The sequence below is a fragment of the Lissotriton helveticus genome, chromosome 2_2, assembly GCF_964261635.1.
Source record: "Lissotriton helveticus chromosome 2_2, aLisHel1.1, whole genome shotgun sequence".
NCBI lineage: Eukaryota > Metazoa > Chordata > Amphibia > Caudata > Salamandridae > Lissotriton > Lissotriton helveticus.
In genome coordinates, this window is record NC_136060.1 from 161,399,613 (window position 1) to 161,422,096 (window position 22,484).

Genomic DNA, 22,484 nt, shown 5'->3' on the forward strand with positions numbered 1-22,484 from the left:
GGGTACGGTGCTTGTACAGTGCCTACACGACCAGTACCCCTTCATCGCGTATGTACGCACCGTACCCCACTTTCTGTGTCATCCGTACGCACCGTACATACGCACCGTACCCCTGTATTCATGGGGTGTATGACGCATCCCTGAGGGGGTCTGTCTCGTACTGTTTTCGGGGCGTACAAAGTTTTCCCAGCACTTTTTGGCTCTTCTAAAAAAAGAGCCGTATGGAGTGCCGTTTGTACAAATCGTACTTGCCGGGTTGTAAACTGCTGCCGGGAATACATGGGAACGTCGCGTACAGAGCAATCCGAAACGGAATCGCTTGTATATACGAGTTGTATGATCTTTTTTACAATTTGTATGGAGTGCGTCTATTTGTACGGATCGTACTTCCTAGGTTGTAGGGGCCTCCTTACAAGTACGAGTTGTATGGGGAAAACGCTCCATACCACGATTTGTACAGCGTTTTTCCAGGATCAGAATCTGCCCCCAGGTGTCCCTGTCATGACATATGGGGCCGAAATCTGGGGATACTCAAACTTAAAAAACACCCAGGCTGAGGAGAACAGATACTGCAGAAGGCTTTTGGGTCTACCGATTTCATCCTCCACTTTCATAAACCAAAATGAATTAAAATTGTTTTACTTGGAGGACTACATTAAGGCACGTCCTGTGTTATTCTGGATTAAGGTTTGGAAAAACACAGAAGCATCACTAACAAGGGAAATTTTGGTTGACTGTCCAAAATGTGATCAGGGTATTAAAATCCCATGGCTTGCCCAAGTTCGGGCAAGCCTGGCAGCAGTCAATCTTGAACACATATTTGACAACCCAAATGGACTAGAGGGGACTAATGGGAAGATAATACTGAATACCCTCTATAGGCATTATGGGGAGACTAGATATAAAGCTGAACTAGCAAAATCTTCCGTGAAACGCTATATCCAAATAGAAGGCGACATTTTATCTACCGCGCTAACACCAGCCGGCTACCTCCTTGAAGAAATCACATGCTGGGAGCGCAGCCTTTTGTTTCGCCTAAGAGCAGGATCTATAAAGTACCTACTGTGTTTCCCCTTGGGCTACCACTGTAACATTGAGAATTTGGTCTGCCCATGTCAGAATTCCGGAAAGCAAACACTAATGCACTTTTTGTTCTTTTGCTCCTACTATCATAAATATAGTAAGCCCCTCCGGATACCATTTTTTTAGAGCTAAAGGCGTAAAAGATTTTAATGTGGCATTTAACTCCGTTTTACAGCTTAAAGATGATGGATTAATATACCGTGTGTGTACCTTTTTAAAAATGGCCATACGATCCCGTATTTCTATGAATTAATTCTTATTTAAATGAACTATGTCACTTCAACAGATCGGAAGGAGGCCTTTTTGCACTTTACACATTTGCACCTTAAATTTATGCTGCTATTTGTAAATATGTGAATTATTTTTCCCTTGTCCTCACTCTGGTAAATATGGAGACATAGATCACAATCTACTCCTAGATCTTTGGTTGCTATTACTCTATGCACTTTATTTAGATAGTCTAAGAATTTGTATTTACGCCCTATGCACTTTAGAAAATCTGCGATTAAAATAATGCTGTTAAATATCTGTTCTATGTATATCTTGCTGCTAGTTTAACGGTGATCTCTGTATATGTATATTTATTAGATAGAGTTATAGAAACAGATAAGAATTGGTGGATATGGACATCAATGATATCTTGCACTTTTTTTTTCTTGTCATTGTTTTTATTAAGGAAAATGTAGTACAGTTACTTTATTTTAACTTTGACCATGTACGTAATTATGTGTATGCTTTTATGGATAATGCAATATCCGAATAAAGGTTATTTTGATTGATCACAGGCTCATTTAGAAAGCCAAGGAACCAGTTTCACTTATGATGTATATCTGGCAATAGTTAGTCTTAGACTTGTGCTACTTTTATCTTACTAGGATAACAAAGACCTCAAAGGCTGCGCTTACGAAAACCCTAGCCTGAACCTGCTCACGCTGACGGCCAGTTCCTGTTTCTCTTTCTCCTCCTATTTCTCCCTCATGAGAGAGGGTAGAAGGACTGGTACTCACAACTGATACATATTCTTCAGTCAAGCTTGACATATCATTCCTTTGGGTAGATTAATAAGAACCACTGCAAGGTATAAGCAAACATTTATTAACCGTGGCAGTTATACCTTTCAGAGGTCAAGTGTCAAAGTCACCCAAGTAAGTTCGGATGTTTCATTTCACAGAGCCAAACTCTTCAAGGGCCATCGAAATAGGAATTAACAATCTCATCTAGTTCATTTTTAAGTATATCCTGCAAGTTCATACCACGTGTACACTGCCATGTAATAAGCATTAAAATGTATGAACAAATAGTTGACAAATTAATCAGTCATATAAGGTTCATACTGTCTGTCCAGTGTTTGCAAACATATTGACATTGGTGCAGATGCCTTTCTTAGCCTCACCATTGGTGCAGGCGCCTTTCTCAGTCTCTATCATGCGAATGTTTCCATGCACACTGAATACCTTAGAAGCATATTTGCAGTGTGGTGTGTTGCATGCTCCTTTAATGCCTCACTGTATGAGATTCTTGATCAGCACTTCTAATAATAATTATAATAATACTGAGATTTATTAAGCGCAACAGCTACCGCCAACACAGGGGTGTCCCGGCGCTAGAAACAATAGGTGACAGTGCGTCAAAAAGAGTAGTACGCTTATCGAGTCAACATTGCAGCTGCACTGAAAAGCCATGTCTTCAATGTTTTTTTAAAGCAGGATTCTGACTTGACATTTCGTAAGGAAACTTGTAAAGCATTCCACAGAGCAGCCGTTCTAACCGTGAATGCTCTCCCACCTAGCCGGGATTTCTCAAAGCGTGGGGTCTGAAGCCAGTTGAGAGAGTTTGATCGCAACACCCGGTTTTGCTTATAGGGGCATAGTCTTTCCTTCAGATACTTCGGGCAGTTTCCTTCAGATACTTCGGGCAGTTACGTCTCATTTTAAATCTTTATACATTATTCACTTACATAAATCAATTTATACTCATATAAATCAATCCTTGCGGATAAGTACATTACAAAAGCAGAATCCTACATAGCACCATTGTTAACACTGATTTTATCTTTCATATGTGGTTGTGACAACTTCTCAGCTTTTACCACACAATTATAATGTACTTACCTGTGATTTCAACTGGGTTGGAAGAAATGATTAACAACTAAAGCTAATATGTTATGCTCATTTTATTCAGTTTATTTGTACATATTTGTGTTTATGAAGTGTGATTTTGTTTAATGGTCATCATTTAAAGGTCTCAGCACATTTCTGTGAGTGCTCATAGTCTTTTATGCTAAAAAATGCATGTACCCTTACTTTGCATTGCATTTGTATGTAAATAATATTTTATACCACTTCGTAGCATCCCAAATAATTTATTTTGAGTCTGTGGATGGTATACAGGACCAAAAACTCAGTTTCACTATTTGGGTTTTGTGTTTGAAGCCAAAATTGCGCTCAATTCGCGAAAGCGAGACAACTTAAACTTCTCATATCTGGAAAACAACTGTTTGGACTGTACTAACATCCGTACAGAGGAGGCATCAGGCATTACCTTTCCATTACAAACACAAAGAGATGATGGACGGAGTGCTGAAACTTTTAAGAAAACTCACCCCCAGTCACAGATCTTGGTTGAATCCATCATCGTTCTTTAGCTCATTTCGCCACCTCAGTTCAAACCCAACTATATGCAAATCAGCCTTGAACCTGTGCCTCATTAGAACAGTCCAGCCTGAACTGCCAAGCCAGGTCTTCCCTGAACCGGAAACAAGCATCCTTGGACCATTTTCGGGGTAACACCCCTCATCAGCTAGGCTAGCTTGAATCCAGTGGAAAAGTGAGCAAGGGACCCATGTCTGGGCATACCCTGCCAACGTGGGGCGAACAAAGCAAACATAAAGAGAAGATGAACAGAGTGCTGAGACTGTTCAGACACTCACCCCCAGTCACAGATCTGGGTTGACTTAATCATTGTTCTTTAGCTCACTTCGCCACCTCAATTCAGACCCAGCTATGTGCACATCAGTCTTGACCCTGTGCCTCATGAGAACAGTCCAGCCTGAACTGCCAAGCCAGGTCTTCCCTGAACCTGTAATAAGCATCCTGGGACCTGTTTTGGGGTAACACCCCTCATCAGCCAGACTAGCTTGAATCCAGTGGCAAAGTAAGCAAGAGACCCACGTCTGGGCATACCCTGCCAACGTGAGGCGAACAAAGCAAACATAAAGAGATGATGGATAGAGTGCTGAAACTTTCCAGACACTCACCCCAGTCACAGATCTGGGTTGAATTCATCATCGTTCTTTAGCTCACCTCACCACCTCAGTTCAGACCCAGCTATATGCAATTCAGTCTTGACCCTTTGCCTCATGGGAACAGTCCAGCCTGAACTGCAAAACTAGGTCTTCCCTGAACTGGCAACAAGCATCCTGGGACCGGTTTCGGGCTACACCTCTCATCAGCCAGGCTAGTTTGAGTCCAGTGACAAAGTGAGCAAGAGACCCACGTCTGGGCATACCCTGCCAACTTAGGGTGAACAAAGCAAACACAAAGAGATGATGGAAGGAGTGGTGAAACTTTTCAGACACTTACCCCCAGTCACAGATCTGGGTTGAATCCAGCAGCATTCTTTAGCTCACTTCGCCACCTCAAATCAGACCCAGCTACATGCAAATCAGTCTTGACCCTGTGCCTAATGGGATCAGTCCAACCTGAACTGCCAAGCCAGCTTTCCCCTGAACCAGAAACAAGCGTCCTGGAACCTGTTTTGGGGTAACACCCCTCATCAGCCAGGCTAGCTTGAATCCAGTGGCAAAGTGAGCAAAGGACCCATTTCTGGGCATAACCTGCCAACTTACGGCGAACAAAGCAAACACAAAGAGATGATGGACGGAGTGCTGAAACTTTTCAGACACTCCCCCCAAGTAACAGATCTGGGTTGAATCCATCATCCTTCTTTAGCTCACATCGAAGGCAGCACTCTCAAATGGATCACCTCCTTCTTCTCCAGCAAATGCAAAGAATCCACCTGGTACCCTTCTCCATCGAACCCAAGGACATCATTTGAGGCATTCCCCAGGGCTCCTCCCTCAGCCCCACTCTCTTCTATACCTACATGACAAGACTTGCAGACATCTTCCACGCCCACAGACTCATCATCTCATAAGCCGATTACACACAGAAGACACTAACACCACCAGAGCCAGTTTTCAGAACACCGTGTCAGACATCGCCAACTGGATAATGGCCAACTGCCTAAAGCTCAACTCAAACAAGCCATTAGTACTCATTTTCAGAAACAACCCCTCCCCCTGGGATGATGGCGGGTGGTCCACTGCACTCGACCCCGTGCCTGCCCGAGCCAGCCTCGCACGCAACCTCAAAATCATCCTGGACAGCCAACAGACCATGAAGAACTATGTCAATGCTGTCTCATCCTCCTTCTTCCTCACCCTCTGCATGCTTCGTAAAATCTTCCAATGGAGCCCAATCTCCACCAGGAAGACCGTCAACCAAGCCCTCATCTCCAGACATCCTGACTATGGCAACACACTCTACGCCGGAGCCACCAAGCAACTACTCAACCACCTCCAGACCATCTGGAACACGTCAGCAAGACACATCCTTATCCTCCCTAGGAGAACAACCACCCCCTCCCCCACCACAGAGCCCTCCACTGGCTCCCCATAGGGAAAAGATGCCTCTCCAAGCTCCTGATTCACGCCTACATTGCTCTCCACAACTCCAGACCTGCCTACATTAACAACCGCTTGATGTTCCATCCCCCACCAGAGAACTCCGCTCAACCACCCTCGCCCTGCCCTCCTCTCCCCTACATCATGTGGAACTGCTGCGGAGGTCTCACCTTCTCCTACCTTGCCATCAAATCCTGGAATGAGCTTCCCCTCCACCTAGGCACCTGCCCTTCAATGGAAGAATTCAGGAGGAAGCTCAAGACATGGCTTTTCGATCAAGGACGTCAAGACCCAGTGCCCGGAGACCCCCAGGGAGAACCCTTTGATTGAGGGATGCGTCTTATTATTATATTAGGAAAATCAATGTGAAGGTACATTAGCTTGCAAGCCTGAAAATACCAACTGACAAAACAAATGAGACAGTTCAGGTGGTTAATGCTGCTTTGGCAAAGTTGTGCATGACAACTACGTTGCATATTCCAGTCATGCTGAATGATACTCAACCTTTTATCCTCTCGAAGCCGATAACACGAGAATCACAACGGGCCCGATTGACAAAGGGAAACCTAAACGTTTGGTCTAAATTTAGACCAAATGCCTAAGTGTACCTTTGTGAAATGGGCCCTAACTTGAGTAGTAGGCGAGTAAGGAGGGACGCCAGAAACTTTCACCTTTAGAGTATGCTCCTTGCATGAAAGCTCCTCTTCCAATCCGAATTTTGTTGTTCAAAGTCTCACACATTGGCCACGGTGCATATCCAAAGTATTGTACGTGCAAAGCAGTTTTAATGCGGTGTAGAGGGAGGTGGAGAAGCTTCCAGAGCTACACAAAGGAGATGACGCCTAACTCCCAACCTCCAAGACTAAATGGCAACCAGAGGGAATAATCCCAGACTGGCACTTTCTTGTGACAGGATTATCATTGTGCTGCTTTTGGAAAGAACGAAGTGTTTAAAGAAGTTAATAACATTCTTGAAACTCTTCAAATCTTAACATATTTCCTCTAGTTACAGTTCTGAAGATTACAGGTTACAAATTTTAAAAGCATCAGGAACATTGTCACCAGTTTACATGATAGCTCAGAAGGTTTTCAGGAAAGAAGGACCTCAAGACCTGCCTCTTCTACTGAGCCGCAGACCCCCTCCCCCACTCAGTGCCTTGAGACACTAACGGGTGAGTATTCGCACTTTACAAGAAACTTGTTTGATTTTACAAGAAACTTGATTAAATGTTAAAAGCCTGCTGAAGTGTGTTTTTGTTACTTTGGAGTGCCTTGACATATGAGGAGTTTCACACTACCCCATAATTCTTTTAGAACAGTGTGGCTTATAATGTTGGGTTGAAAAGGGGGCGCAGGTATTGCTTTGGTGGGTCAAACTAATGGACTGAAGAGAGATAAAAGAGAGCAAGACAGAAGGAACAGAAGAGAACAAATCATATACGGAGGGAGAGAGAAGATAGAACAGCTGTATGGAAGAGAGCAATAGCGGGAATAAAGCAGGCAAGTATTGAAGAGGAGGCAGAGGCAAGCAAAGAGAGAAATGGTTGAAAGAAAAAACGCAGAGCAGGAATAAAATGGAGAGCTGACGAGGTCTAGAGGGGAACAGGAGAGAGCAATGATGAAGGGGAAAGGAAGCTAAGCATGGATAAAAGCTGTGGTGAAACAAGACTGCCAGATTGTAATACATGCAATGAAAATAGACACAACGTCCCCTGATGGGATAGTAAAAGACAGCATTAATTGGAATACACACGCCCTGGTACCTCTGCCCCTTGTGCACCACTTACAACTACACCGCTGGATAAAAGGGCAGAGGAAAGAGTACACTAGTGTAAAGGAGAGTCGAGAGAGGATATTCAGACATAGAGGGGGAGAGGAGACCGGTCAAGAAAGAGACAACAGTGGTGGAGTGAGAATAAACAGCAGCTGAAGTCCTGAGGTGACAGAGAGCTGAGCAACTGTAAAGGCAAGACTGGGAGGCGAGGCCTTCCTGGAGTAGGTGTCCCCAATTGTAGTAGTGAGTGATGCAAGTGGAGGAAGTGGTTAGTGGCCTCCTTAGACATTTTTTGAGGACCAGCCCTACTTTTTCCTTTATTTTTACAAATTAAACACAACATATATTGCACAATCTTACCTGACTAAAAGAGGAAACACTCCTATTCTTGATAGCTCAGAAGCTAGTTTATACTGATTGGTAGATTAAATCCACCAATCAGAATCAACTAGCTGCATGATTGCTTCTTTTAGCACAGCAGAGGAAATCCAATTGTAATGGTCTGTTGAGAGGTTCTGAGTTGAAGCACTGAGACTACTGACCAGAAACGAGGAACACAAGTTACTCCTGACTGTGGAATACTGACAACAGAACAAACCTGAATCGCATCTATCAATGAGAAGTCAAATTCATCATCTCATTTGATACTGGTGTTAATCGGAATGAAAACAGATATGAAAATGACAGCTTCACTTTGCGCCCAGAGAATGGACAGTTTTATCGCTTCAGAGGTGTGGGCTGGTTTTTAGAGCTGCCTTCTTTAAAGCAATGTCTAGTAGAACAATTATGGCTTTCAAAGAGTCTGAAAGCCTATTAATTATTGATGAAGACTGTCTAAGCGTTTGAATCATTGTCAGAGGAATTTCACTAGGAAAGGAAACTCAAAATGCAGCCTTGATCAAGGAATCATGTACCCTATACATTTTGCGTTTTCCACTCCAAACCACAATGTCTTATTCTTTCGGCAATTAAAAACAAATATGTATCCGCATAGAATAATAGCGCTTAAAACTGTTTTCGTACGCCTTCAGCGTTTTATATTTCAAAAATATTCTCATTGTTGGAAAGGCATATTTCCTTGGAGAGCTGGTATATGTGTTTTTAATAAACATGTTATGACGTTTCCAGCTGGAAATACAAGTCCAATAAATGCAAACATAAGACAGCAAACGTGTCCACAGAGCTCCCATTTCACTCAAAAATCATGTTGACAAGATACTGGTTACTGTGAGGGGTCCCCTACCGTTTCGTAAAGCTAGACGACTCGGCTTGACGCCACAAACCAGTGGTTAGGAACTCAGACGTCACATTGAAGCATGAAATCACGGTCTTTTGATATTTTTGGAACCATCCAAGAAGCACCACACATCAATCTGTCCCTATTCTTAGTCCATGCCCTCTAGCAGCAGTCTCAGATTTAAAAACAAGTTGATGTAACGTGTTTGCCCTAACTCATCCAGCGCATCCAACAATGCCTTTTTTTGGTTTAACACAAGCTTGCAGCCTACCGCCTTTAATATTAATATGACTGCCGCCACGCCCACTCAGAAATGCTGCATCACTGCATATCCCCATCTTGTACACAGTTAGTCCCCTTGTTCATCCAGCAGTGTACTCAGGCGATGCATCCAGTGCCATTCTTCATGGTTTTTCCAAGTATTCATTATATAAATTGATACAATCTATATGAGGCTGCCATGGCTACCTTATGCACCACTGGAGCTTTCCTCCACTCGTTCTCCAAAAGCTCTCCCGTGTCCAACTCTCGTGTATGTTTAAAGCACTCAAAGGTATTGGTAGTATAAAAAAATTCCAACAGACCTGATATATCAGTGGTTACCAAGTCTGTCTATCATCAGCTTGGTTTCTAGGGATGCAAACGTCTGAGATGGTGTCTCCTTTCTGACGGTAGGGGCTACGTGCATTAATTATTTGCAAGCATCTTTATGTGGCTGCTATGAAGCTTATATGCCTTCTGCAGCTCATCAAATTAGGTAATTACCCCGTACAGCACCACATGCCCAGTTTAGGGATTCCACTACAGGCTTGACCCAGAAAACCCTACCACGTTACTCTCTGCTGAAGTTGATCTCTGCACCACAATGGCATTTCCTTTGTCAGCCTATTCCACTATTCATTTTCCGAGTTTCTGAAAGGAAATGTGCAGCAAGGTCTGCATGGCCTGAGGAAGGTTTCTTGTAAGTCGCTCACCACAACATAAGTCCAAGGTGGTTATCCCTGCTGTAGCCCACAATTCTACAACAGCCAAAGTGATCAGACTTGAAGGTCAAAAATCCAGTTTTTAAACACAAAATTGAAGCACTATATTACAATTGTCCATCTGTTATTCCCAGCATGCCAGCTAAAGTAGGGTTAGAAAGAACACTCATCCAAGAAGCCTCTACGGGTCACTGTTTTCCAGAGAATAATGTAAACATGGTCATAAAGGCCATAGACGACTTTGCTTGGAACTCGAGAAGAATAAATGTGTAACACCTAAGGCAGTTTAGAAAGAGACATCAATTCAATAAAAAGGGCCAATTTAACCATTATGAAAAAGGATAGAGTCTGCTAGACAGTCAAGTCCTGCTTGAGTTACCAGAGTTGCCGAACTATATTTTGTGTCCAGCACACCAAGACATTCTGTGTAATAAAGATCTCAGGCTATTTAAAGTATACTGATTCTACCTTAAGTAGTGAGGCCCAAGTAGCAACTGTTTCCCCAAATCTACTACAGGAAGTAGAAACTCTTTTGACAATTTTATCTAGAACCTCAAAAATTCCTCAGTGATATATAGGGGCTTATTTACACGCCCATTGTACCGCTGGTGCGTCACTTTTACTGATGAACCTGCAGCGCAATGGAATTGTCCATAATTATAAGGCCATATAAAGACACCCTGTGTGATTCTTAACCACATGCGTGCGGCGGCTTTTTTCGCGCTGCGCGGCTTTTTTTAAAAAGCCGCGTTACATGACGAGCTCAGCTCGACATCAGCGTGCGAGCGGCGCAACTGATGATGAGCTGAGCTCGTCATCAGCGCCCAAGTGGTTAATGGCCTTGTGATTATGTTTCCCTTTCACGCATAACTCTGAGTGAGGAGGGAGTTACCTAGCTGTTGCTGTGGCTGTTCCCACGCAACATCCATGGAGCTTGACGCATTCCCTGATTTACATTTTGTAAACCTGGGAATGCGTCAGAATCCTACGCCTCCTGGGTGTAAGAAGGCGCAATGAGGAGAAATACTTGAATTCCTCCTTGTCTTTTCCTCTTTCTATGTGTGTTGCATTCTGCAGCGTGCATAGAAAGAGGAAAATGCCCTAATGGCTGTTTTTGTACAGGAAGGTGCCCCTTCCTGCACAAAATAATCATTCTCTCAGCACAGGCACCCTTGCAAAATGACACAAGGGTGTCTGCACTGGCGCACAGCTGCTGTTTGTGTGCCGGTGCAGGACAGAAGGTCAGGAATGTGCTGTATATTTTAGCTATGGAACATTCCAGTCCTTTTCTTTCACCGCACTGCAGCGCAGCAGGAAGGCTTGCTGCGCTGCTGTGCATCAAAATATTGTAAATGAATCCCATAGTATTTTAATCACCCAAGTTCCGGACCATCTAAAATAACTGAGATATAGGACATGATTGCCCCCACACAAAGATATACGAGCTTCCACATCAAGGGACACACTACTGTACAATATGATCCTTCTAAATTGACTACTAGCAGCTCTATTTTCACAACAAAGATGAGGGACAACAGTACCAGGTACACCTCCCGATCGGAAGCAATCTTCCCAAACTCTGTTTACTATCACTCTGGTCACCAGCTGTGTATGTACGAGCTTCACATACTTTAAGGATTTTAGACCAATTCTCATTTTTGGAGCACTGCAGATGCTTTCTCAATGTCAACCATGATAATAGTCATGGACTCTCTATTCTGTGTGCTAATGCAATATCTGTTGTAAATATATTATGATAGATGGACTGCTCAGTCATAAAACCACTGTGGTCTGAAAGGACTATAAACCTGATCACTCCCAAGAGTTTTAAATCTGAACTTTGGCTTAGACTTTGGCCTCATTATTTATTAGTGAAGGCTACCTATGGAAGGCATATACATTGTTTTGTACACTATCCTTAAGAATCACTTTAATTAAAAGTTTCACTCAGATCCTGGAGAAGCAAGCTGCCACCTATTAACGCATGTATACTTTTTAGCAAATGAGGAGCAAATTTGCTGGCACACTTTTTTTAAAAGGTCCAAAAGAAGTCTTGCCAGACTGTACCTATTCCAACGCCTCGGTGATTTCCTTTGCCGAGAAAATTATTTCCAATGAGTCTTGCTCTACCTTAGTGAGCTTTCTCATGGGGAGATCTTGCATGAAGTATACAAGTTCTTGACTTGGGTACACTTATTTTGAGGTATGTCATACATAATATTAATATTAGTATATAATAGCCATTAAATCAATATCTCCAGTACCAGCCCTTAGACTCTCCTTCTACATGCCTACTTTCCTTCTCCAACCAATATAGAAGCTTCCTGGATTTGTCTCCACACTTGTGCAATTGACTTTCAGATACCATACTCATGACTTCTGACTTTTCTAATGCCATATGTTTTAGGTACAGTTGAATGCACTCCAATTCTAGCAGGATTTCAGACTCTTTTGTATGCAAGTACCTCTTCACTGGTACTTTCAGATATATAGTCACTCTCCTTCACTCCGTACCTGCAGCATTAAGGTAAGCCTTGCCTCTCCCACTCAGAACCGTCTTGCATTGCTCCCAAAGATTCAGCCGAGAGTCCACTAAACTGGTATTGTGAGTGAAGAAAGCAGGCTGTTTCTACTTCAGGCGCTCAAGAGAGAGATCATCAGTAAGTCAAGACTCATTTAGGTGCCACATCGCTACTGGGAACTTCTCCTCTGCACCCAAGCATGGCTCAACATTTGTGTGGTCTCAAAAGCAGCAGGCTACCATTTATGCACTCAGGCTAGTTGCAAATCAGTCTGTGGAAGGAATTATTAATCAATACTCTAAAAAAGAGTGGTGGGCTGAAGAATACAATGTGAATTAAGGAGCAATTGGATTACTGGTTGGCTGTGTTTCCCAAGGCCCCAATTTAGTGGGAAAACCTGCTAAAATGGTATAGTCATTTGAAGGCATGTTTCTCCCACTTTGATGGTCTTTAACAGTGCACATAAACCTGTTACATTACCCATCCACCATGCTTCACCTTAAAGGCTGTGGCAAGGAGTGTCCCCACCACATGTAGCTGAAAGTCTGTTATTTGGACCTCTGGGCAGTGAGGATCTTTTAACAACCCCGACTGCATATGACTTTTCTTACAACATTAAAACCATTTTTTTACGTTGACTTTTTTAGGTTTTTGTACGTTAGCTGCAAAAATTCACACAAAGATGACTTTAATGTGAAATTCATGGAGTATGTCTGTTGGAGAGGCATATACCTCTCACATTAGGAGGAAACCCTGCACCATGAGTTTTAAAACAACTTCTTAGCACACCAGGCTGGGCCTGGCTGTTTGAAATACACTTTAACTCAATTTTAAATTTAAAATGCCAGATATAACCCTGTGTTAGTCAGCTGTATGTGTGTCTTACAAAAATTAGGTTCAGCTGTCCTGTACATATACCTGAATGTACACTAAGGATACATTTACAATTTAAAGGATAATATGATCTTAAGTGTTATGATAGCAGCAGGAGCAGCACAATAATGAAACTGTGTATGTTCCCAAACCTTTGGTTTTGATAAATCATTTTAGGAAATAGTATGAAATCATTATTCAGCCATAAAACTAGATAAGAAACAAATTAACTCATTATTTACTGTGATCTTTATTTATGCTTTTCACTAAGAATTTTTTTATGTTGTCACATTTGTAGTCCTCAAAGTAACTAACTTGTAGCCTTAATCTCCTTCCTGCACTGGGGCCCCCGTGGCTTATATATAGGGCTCCCGGTATTATGGTATTTATTGTTTTGACATTTCTGTCTGTATTTATCCATATTTATTTTTTGTCAACTTCATTTGTATTTATCAATATTTATTATGGGTTTTGTGAAAAAAATAAAGCTGAAACAGGTATATTTCCACATTTATTTAACTAATAAATATGCGGTCCTGCTTAAATGCCTGACAGGTTTCAGTTGTATGAACACCTGCAGAAGATAAACCAATGCACTTAAATGAAAATATGCACATTTTGGTATCAACCTGGTAGATATCTACTGCTTTTTAAACCTCTTTACTAAAATTCCTTACTTTTTTAACCCACTTAACTATCAATCTACACAGTTATGGGACTGGCAGCCATGGCAAAGTGTATTTGGAATCACTCAAAAAGCACCCAATTTCCGTTTTTATCCTCATTTAAAAACAAATACAAACAAGAAAATACATGGTTTTCTGTCTGTATTTATCTGTAAAAATCAGTAAACACGGAAAACAGGGAACCTTACTTATATCTAATTAGGTTCGTTCACACAGCCTTACTTCTGATTTAAGAATAGAACCACTGACACTGATCAAAGCCTCCTCAGGCAAAGGCCTTCCTGTTCTTCAATTCCCTTCTGTTATGATGTCTACGTTCACCTGAGCATCCATTACTCTTGCCTGCTTTGAAGAAAAGGGACCTTGTCAACTTGGCAGTGATTCTTCCCACGGATATGGATAGCAAATGTGTCTAGAAAGAATTTGGTAGTGCTTTGATGTTGGTGGCATTGGGGGTTGGCCTTGGCTGGAACTAGTGTGAGGTGGGAAATAAGGCGTGGGACAACGCAGTATCAGACTAAAGAGTCTCTAAATAATTTTGGGACCCTCAACAGCTACTTTCGGTCAGTGGCATGTTATGCTCATTAGCGTACTAGCAACCAATAGTATCATCATTGGGTCTCCCTCCAACAGGAGGGGATATCTCGAAACATAGAGGTGGTGTGGGATCTATTGCACACAGGCTGTGATCTAAAATTACCTCCTGTCCCAAAGGAAAATTAATTTATTAAAACAGAGGCTGGAGTATGGTTAAAAAGAAGAAAAAGATGTGTCTATGGAAAGGTTAGGTATCCCTCACATCTACCCAAACTTTAGGTCAACATGTTTCAGCCTACTTGCGCCTATAGAGGCCAATGGTTTTCATCATGACTGTGAGATTGATGGGATCCCTGTTCTGTGCCAATAAGGGCACTTCCCCTGGCCTGGAGTGTAACAGGTATATTCACTCTGTGAAGATGTAGGAGAAAACACTGTCCTCCTCTAAAGAAAGAAGAAAGGAACAGTGAAACATACACATATTCTTAATTATACTATTCTCATTATCAACATTACATGCATTGTTGTAACGCTGTATGCCTGATTAATGAACTACTCACTTGAGGTAAACAACATCACCATGTGTGTGTGCATGCCACAATATGTGGTAAAAATGCGATAGAAAGAGATATACTCTCTTTTGTGAACACTGAAAAAATAGTGACGTTGTGTGTTTCCTAATTAAGTGGACATAAAATATAAAACACAGCCAACTAGTCCATTTTTTGAATGGAGAACTCCGATGTAGAATCACCTTTTCTAAAGGCTGTCAGAAAATCATGTGTTGTACTTGGTACGTAAGCTTTAAATTTTCAAAAGGCAAAGTTACTTGGAATATTATCTAGGGCATGCTGTTGTTTTTACTAACAGTGTGAAATGCCTAAAAAGACAACTTTCTACTATCTGTAGAGGTAAGCAGATCTATGCTCACACTCTCTGTTACACTTACAAACAGATGTTGTATAAACAAGAATGTAGTAAATATATTAGGCATGCTTGTACCTTATTATGTTAGTAGCAAGACCTCATGGGTTGCAGGGGGGAGGCGTACTGGAGGGCAGTGTTTTCTCCTACATCTTCACATAGTGACTATACCTGTTACAATCAAGGCCAGGGGAAAGTATCCCTACTGGCACAGAACAGGGATCCAATCAATCTCACGGTTCTGAATGAAAGCCATCAACCTGTTTGGGCACAAGTAGGCTGAAACATGTAGACCTAATGTTTGTGTAGATATGAGAGAGACCTAACCTTTCTCTAGACACATCTTTTTCTTCTTTTTAAACCATACCAATGCCCCTGTTTTAATACATTTATGTTGCTTTAGGATAGGAGGTAATTTTAGATCACTGCCTGTGTTTAATAGATCCCACACCATAACTCTATTTTAAGACATCCCCTCCTGGTGGAGGGATGCCAGATGATGCTCTTGGTTGCTAGTATGCCAGTGGGGATAACATGCAACTGACCGAAAGTAGCTGTTGAGGGTCTCACGCACTGTGTCATGGTGCTCTAAAAGACAGAAGCAGAATGTGCCTGGATTCTAGATTGCTTTGCTGACAGTATTTTGCCAAACATAGTTAATCTAAAAGGAACAGCTGCAAACAATTTTAAGGCAGAAAGCTTACAGGAACAGGAAAGAATTGAAGGCTTACTGATGCAAGGTGGAAGAACTCACATCTGCCTGATAAAGGCCTGAGGAGTGGTACTCATTGTTTTGATTTGAATCTCTGACCTAGAAGGCTGCTATGAATATTAAAGGAATTATCGCACTGCAGTTACTACAAGGACAAATATAGGCCAGGTTGTCGAGAGGGAACCTGCCTACTGTCTAACGTATTTGCCTGTGAGTGTATGGCACATTGAAGAGACATAGGGATCTACATTCACTTGGGGGAAAAAACAGCTACGTCTGTGTTAGATTAATTGGTGTCCTTTTTTTGCTACTTAGGTCCATGGCCTGTTTTCCAAAATGCATTCAATGGAAGTTTGGTCATTTTTGGGAGTTCCAGGATATAGGCTATAAAACTTTTGAGAAAAGCTAGGACTTTGAAATGTTATGTCTCTTCAGGACGGGAACAATGTATCATGTCTACCCAACAAAACAGCATTGTCTCCAGAGATGATTTATTGTTTTGTTTCCTGAATGTAGAATTTTGCCAAAGGATGCATGGTTCTAGCAAAATTGAAAAAATAGGAATTCCGCATTTTGGAGTCCTACCTGGCCAGGACGTCCATCCGAAATTCTAGAGGTAAATCAGAAGAGCACATCATAGCACTAAGGTATGCCAAGTGAAGACATGATTGAGTTGCTAACAGTTTCCACAGGTGCCCCACTGGGAGTTCTTTACAGCAACGTTCAAGGCTCATCACAAGCTGCACTGTGGATGCTGTGGAACCTTGGCTTGCGGACAGATTTTAACTTCCAGAAAGCAGGCTAGAAAACTCATGGCACCAGCCCATCAGAGGCTATAGCCTTCAATCCCTAGACAGATGCCCCCCCCCCCCCCACAACCACATTTGGAGGGCCCTGCCAAGTAGGTAAGCATCTCTGTGGCTTTAGATGAGCTACTGCTGCTGGAATTCCTTTGAAGGACTAGAAGTTTGTTATGTAGGCACCAAATCTGTTTTGCTCAGTAGTCAACATGCATTGCTTTCAACAAACTCCCAAAATAAGAGTTTATTTTTTATTTTAAACAAAAAAATAGCCTGAATGCTTAAGAACCTTTATTCCTGTGTGTGGGGTCCACTGTGCTTTTACCCAACCTGGAACCGGCATGATTTTCTGTCCTTAGTAGGAAAATCAAATGACAGTTGTCCAGTCCTGAATAGGGCAGAGTGGCCAACACTTTGACCTAGTGCTCTGTGGTGGTGATGCAATCAGGTAACAGGTTTATGCTGGAGAAGTCATCAGAGACTCCACTGATTAGCACAACACTTGTCTTTACTCTAAATCCACCAGGCGAACCATGAATTTGGGGGTGGGGGGCGGGTGAGGGGGAGACGAAATCATTGCTAATTTACCACAATTTCCTAGCAGACTTTAAATTACCCCCTACGACAAAAAGTAAAACTTTTAACCTGGTTGAACCGCCGCCATTTACCCTACTAGGCTCCATCACTAGTCGGCCATAAAGGGTACCTAAATATGGATCATGCAAATAAATTGCCCTGGGAAGGGTATGCATCTCGACCAGGTTTTGTTCCATCCCTGTCTGGTTCTAGAGGTTGACTAGGACCTAGCCAGACACACCTTATTGGATTACATGAATTTTTTTTTAGTTCTGCATTGTTTTCTATGAATGTTTTCTGATAATTGTATACGTCCTGGTGCGTACATTCTAATGTAGGCATGGTGGTGCAGATGTCCTTTGAATCATTAACTTGTGATATTTTCAACCTTATTGTTTCAAAAATGTTGACTTAATTATTTAATAACGTAATGTTGTTTTAGTGTTGCTATTTACGTACCTAATGCGAGAAAGAACTTGCTGCTAGTGGCAAGCTACCAAAGTTAAACTCAGGATTCCTCACAAAACCCTGCTTCTTTATTAGAAGCTATCGTATCACCTGTTAAATGTTTGTCAGCTCGGCCACCACTGATACCAATACTGAGCCCAGCTGAGTTCCAGACAAGAATTTGAAAATATGTAAAATCATCACCAGTCTTTACAGTACGAGACTCATGCCGCATCGCATGTATGTATATGTAGAATAACATCAGCTGACTTTGAATACGTGTCGCTAGTGTGAATTCACAAGAGAGGCATGTGCCCGTGCTTAATCACTTGTGTGGAGTGTACACAGAGGCAGAAATACCACGTGCAGTATTTCCGGGAGCTGTCCACGAAAACGGTGCTGAACAGCAGAAACATTAACAGCACTCGCAGAGGTCGTGGTATGTATCGCGCGCGATGAAACCCATGCTAACTGCATGCCTTACTCTTCTCTACTGAGCAATTAAATCCCTCCCTCCAACAGGGCGCCAGGTGCACGTGCGTCGGAGCAGTGCGAGCAGCAGACTGCAGTGGACAGGACCTCGCTGAATGGGACTGTTGCAACTGCCCCGCAAAGCCTCAGATGGGAAATCTATTTTCTTGAAGAAGCTATTTCCAAAGATTTTTAGAAAGCTAAAGTGAGTAAACACACTCTAGCGTCCTGCTGGACACGTGCCTTTACACCCACCGTCATGAAAAGCGAGTTAACTTTCAAAACATTCCTTAAAAACATGATTTATCTCAATACCCTCAGCGCACCTATAAGGCTTGGTACCATGAACAAAGCAGCAAACCAGATCTGGGGGGGTGGCCTACGGTTAGTGGGAATCACGATACCGCCATTATCTTTGCAACTAAGAGCCATATGAAAGAACTGTTACTATCATTCCATTTAATTATACTCATTGTCACCCTCTGAAGGATGGCAAGCTTAGTCGGCCTTTCTCTGATGCCATCTAGTGACCTGTCGGACATCACTTGTTGCAGAGGATTCATTCAACCCACTGAGCAATTCTATCGGAGCAATTCTTTCGACTATGTGAGTCACAGACTCTTCACTCCGCGCAATTCCACTGTTTCCATCTGAAAACCAAGCAGCAACGTCTGTTTATGACAGGGTGCGGGCTCGGTCTTTCATCCCCCAGTTCCACTTCCTTCCCGATTAATACCTGCTGTTACTGTACCTTGTAGTTAATGAGAAACGTGGACCGCGCTGCAATTGCACGTTCAAAGCCCCCATCTAACACAGCAGGACACTTTTCATCTCGCGGGAAAACTTTAAACAGAGGGAATGGGGTTTTAAAGACGAGCTACAGAACTTTTCCGTCTGTTCCCCCCCCCCCCGGGGGTAATGTCGATACGAGAGGGGCTACTGCAAGCAGGGGTACCCCTTACAGACTACAAGGACAGTTGGGTATATGTGCCGCCCGCTACTGGTAGCTGTAATATAGAGAAACGTGCCTTTTATTTTCAACACATACATATGTTTAGGGGTGCTTGGTGCAATCTTAAAAGCAACACAATTTCCCGGAAGAAACTCTGGGCTACCGGGAAGATTCACCAGGGCACAAGGGGTAGCGGGCACACTCACTGGATGGGCACAGCGGGCACCGCCCCACGTGCACTCCAGGCAGCTGTGAGAGACTTACTGAAGAAGATGTACTCGGTGTAGCTGCTCCAGATCTTGTCGTCCCGGTACTGGTTGACGAAGGCCGCCGTCCCGGTGGAGTTGCAGGCCACCATGTGGAAGCCGCTCTCGGACAGCCGGTCGAAGGCCTGCTCCAGATAGGTGAACTTCAGGTAGAAGCGGGACGTGTACTTTTCCGGGGGACGGTCGGGGTCCCGGCTCTCGTTCAGAGTCTCCCCGAAGACCTCCTTGGCCAGGGCGATCCGGCCGCACACCATGATGCGCGCCACTCGGCGGAACTTGGCGTCCGCCTGGTTGTCCCGCACCAGCGTGTAGGAGCCGCGGTAGCCGATGGTGATGAAGCCGGCGCGCTTGTCCAGGGCGGCGGTGCGCAGTAGGTCGCTGCTCTGCGAGCTCTCCTCGATGTCGCTCTGGCAGCCCTCGTCGTTCATGGAGCCCTGTTTGGTGACCCGGGGGCTCAGCAGCTTGACCAGCTCGGGCAGCTGGAAGTGCTCGGCCTCGCGCAGCAGCCGCTCCCGCTCGGGGAAGTGGTCGGGCAGGGCGAGCTGCCGGTCGCGCAGGTAGTCCAGGATGTACCTGAACAGGAAGCCGTCGCGGTCGATGAAGAAGCGCGCCCGGTTGTCCCTGGGCAGCTCCTTGACTTCGCCGCGGCCGGAGAACATGCTGTGCAAAGTGCTGTCCGGGACGCTGGTCAGGGTGGAGTGCCTGGTCACATACACCTGGCCGCCCACGTTCAGCTCCACCACCTCCGGGAAGGGCGAGGACATCTCGCTGATGGGCAGGATGCTCTCCTTCATAGCCATCGTACCCAAAATCCCGGCAGAGAGTGAGTGATGTGCAAACAGAGGAAGATCCCCCGGCTCGAGCGTCCTCCGCTGCCGTAGTTATCAGAGCATCCGAGCCATCCAAGTATTGCACATGTGCAGTGTGGGGCAGAGCTATGCGAGCATCCTCGGGGCGCGAGCACCCGGCGAGAGGTCTCTGCTGCTGCTGCCTCTGTAGTGGAGTGGATCCCCGAGCTGCTCAGCTGAGACTCTATATTGGAGCAGATCCCCCACCTGCTGAGACTCTGTAATGGAGCAGACCCCCCACCCGCTGAGACTCTGTAAAGGAGCAGATCCCCCACCTGCTGAGACTCTGTAAAGGAGCAGATCCCCCACCTGCTGAGACTCTGCAATGGAGCAGATCCGCGTCCTGCTGAGACTGTAATGAGGCAGATCACATAGCTTTGCAACAGAGCAAATCCTCGAGCTGTCGCTGGCACCGCAGTGCTGCAGATCACCGAAGTTCTGTTGGAAATGCAATGGGGAAAATCCCGAGCTGCTGCTTGCTCTGTGATGGAGCAGATCACCCAGCTGCTGCTGGCTCTCTAGTTACAAGATCTCAAGGCTACCGCTGGGTCTGCTATGGGACAGATCCTCGAACTGCTGTTGGCTCTGCAAGGAGAAGATCTCAGGACGTCTGCTGACAGTAACAGAGCAGACCACTGAGCTGCCGATGGCTCATTGTAATAGCGTAACCCCCGAACTCTTAATGGCTTTCCGATTGTGCAAACCCCCCACGTTCCTGCTGGCAATGCAACGGAGCAAATCCTCTCACTGCTTCTTTGTCTACAGTGGGCAGGTCTCCGGGCTGCTGCTGAGTCCAGTAGAGCAGATGCACGCGCTCTCTGTAATGGATCACATCTCCAAGGCACTTTAATGGAGCAGATCTCCAGCGGCTGCTGGCTCTGAATTAAGGAGGTCGCTTCTCTGCTGCTGTGCGTGGAGTGAGCAAATTGCTGGACTGCCGCTGGATTTGTACTGGAGTAAATCACCTGAACGGCTCCCCAGCGTGCTCCGAGATGTATCGCAGCAACGCGCAGAGCTGCTCTCGGCGTTGGGTTGCAGTAGACCCACGAAGTGCTCCTGCTTCCGAGCAGATGCTGATCTGCCTCTGACTGCGCCTATTTAGAAACCCCGAGGTTGCTGCTGGCAGCGGCTTGTATTATGGCAGCGCCTCAGCTGATGAGGCCTCTGTAATGGAGCAAATCCCCGAAGTACTTCGAGGTCCATATTTGAGCCGGTTCTCTAGGCTGCCTTGTAATGAAACAAGTCCCCGAACTGCTGCTGTCTCTCTGCAGTGGAGCAGATCGCAGGGCTACTGATGGCTCTCTACTGGAACAAATCCTCGAGCTGCTCCTGTTGTCTATTTTGAGTGGAGCAGGTTGCAGGGATACTTGCGCTGCTGGTTCCCGATTGGATCAGACTTGTCAGCTCCTGCTGTCTATTTGCAGTGGGCCAGATCGCAGTGCTCTTGCTGCTGGCTCTCTACTGGAACAGATCTTCGAGCTGCTCCTGCTGTCTATTTGAAGTGGAGCAGATCGCAGGGATACTTGCGCTGCTGGTTCCCGATTGGATCAGACTTGTCAGCTCCTGCTGTCTGTTTGCAGTGGGCCAGATCGCAGGGCTCTTGCTGCTGGCTCTCTACTTAACAGATCCTCGAGCTGCTCCTGCTGTCTATTTTGAGTGGAGCAGATCGCAGGGCTACTGGTGGTGCTGATTCCCGATTGGATAAGACGTTTATGCTCCTGCTGTCTATTTGGAGTGGAGCAGATCGCAGGGCTGTTGCTACTGGCTCTCTACTGGAACAGATCCTCGAGCTGCTCCTGTCTCTTTGCAGTGGAGCAGATCGCAGATCATACTCTGGAGGTGCTGTTGTTTCTGCAGTGAAGACACACATGATGGACGGAATGCAGCGCAAATCAAACATTCACCCACAGTCAATAGAACTGGGTTAAATCCATGATTCTTTTGATCACCATGCCACCCCAGTATCGACCCAGCCATATGCAAATCCGTCTTGACACTGTGCCTCATGGGAGCAGTCCAGTCCGAACTACCAGGCCAGGTCCACCCTGGACTGGAAACAAGTAGTAGAGCAGATCGCAAAACTGCTGGTGCTGCTGGTCCCCTATTGGA

The 22,484-nt window shown here is 44.6% G+C and overlaps 1 protein-coding gene across 2 annotated transcripts in view; it reads right to left on the reverse strand.

The window, feature by feature from the left end:
* KCTD8 (potassium channel tetramerization domain containing 8) overlaps positions 1-20,327 on the reverse strand; it is a 721,836-nt gene extending 701,509 nt beyond the window's left edge. For both annotated transcript variants that reach the window (XM_078678964.1, XM_078678965.1), the window contains exon 1: positions 19,526-20,327. In XM_078678964.1, the coding sequence (XP_078535090.1) occupies positions 19,526-20,327 (802 nt within the window). The remainder of the gene's footprint in view (positions 1-19,525) is intronic.
* Positions 20,328-22,484: the final 2,157 nt, after the last annotated feature.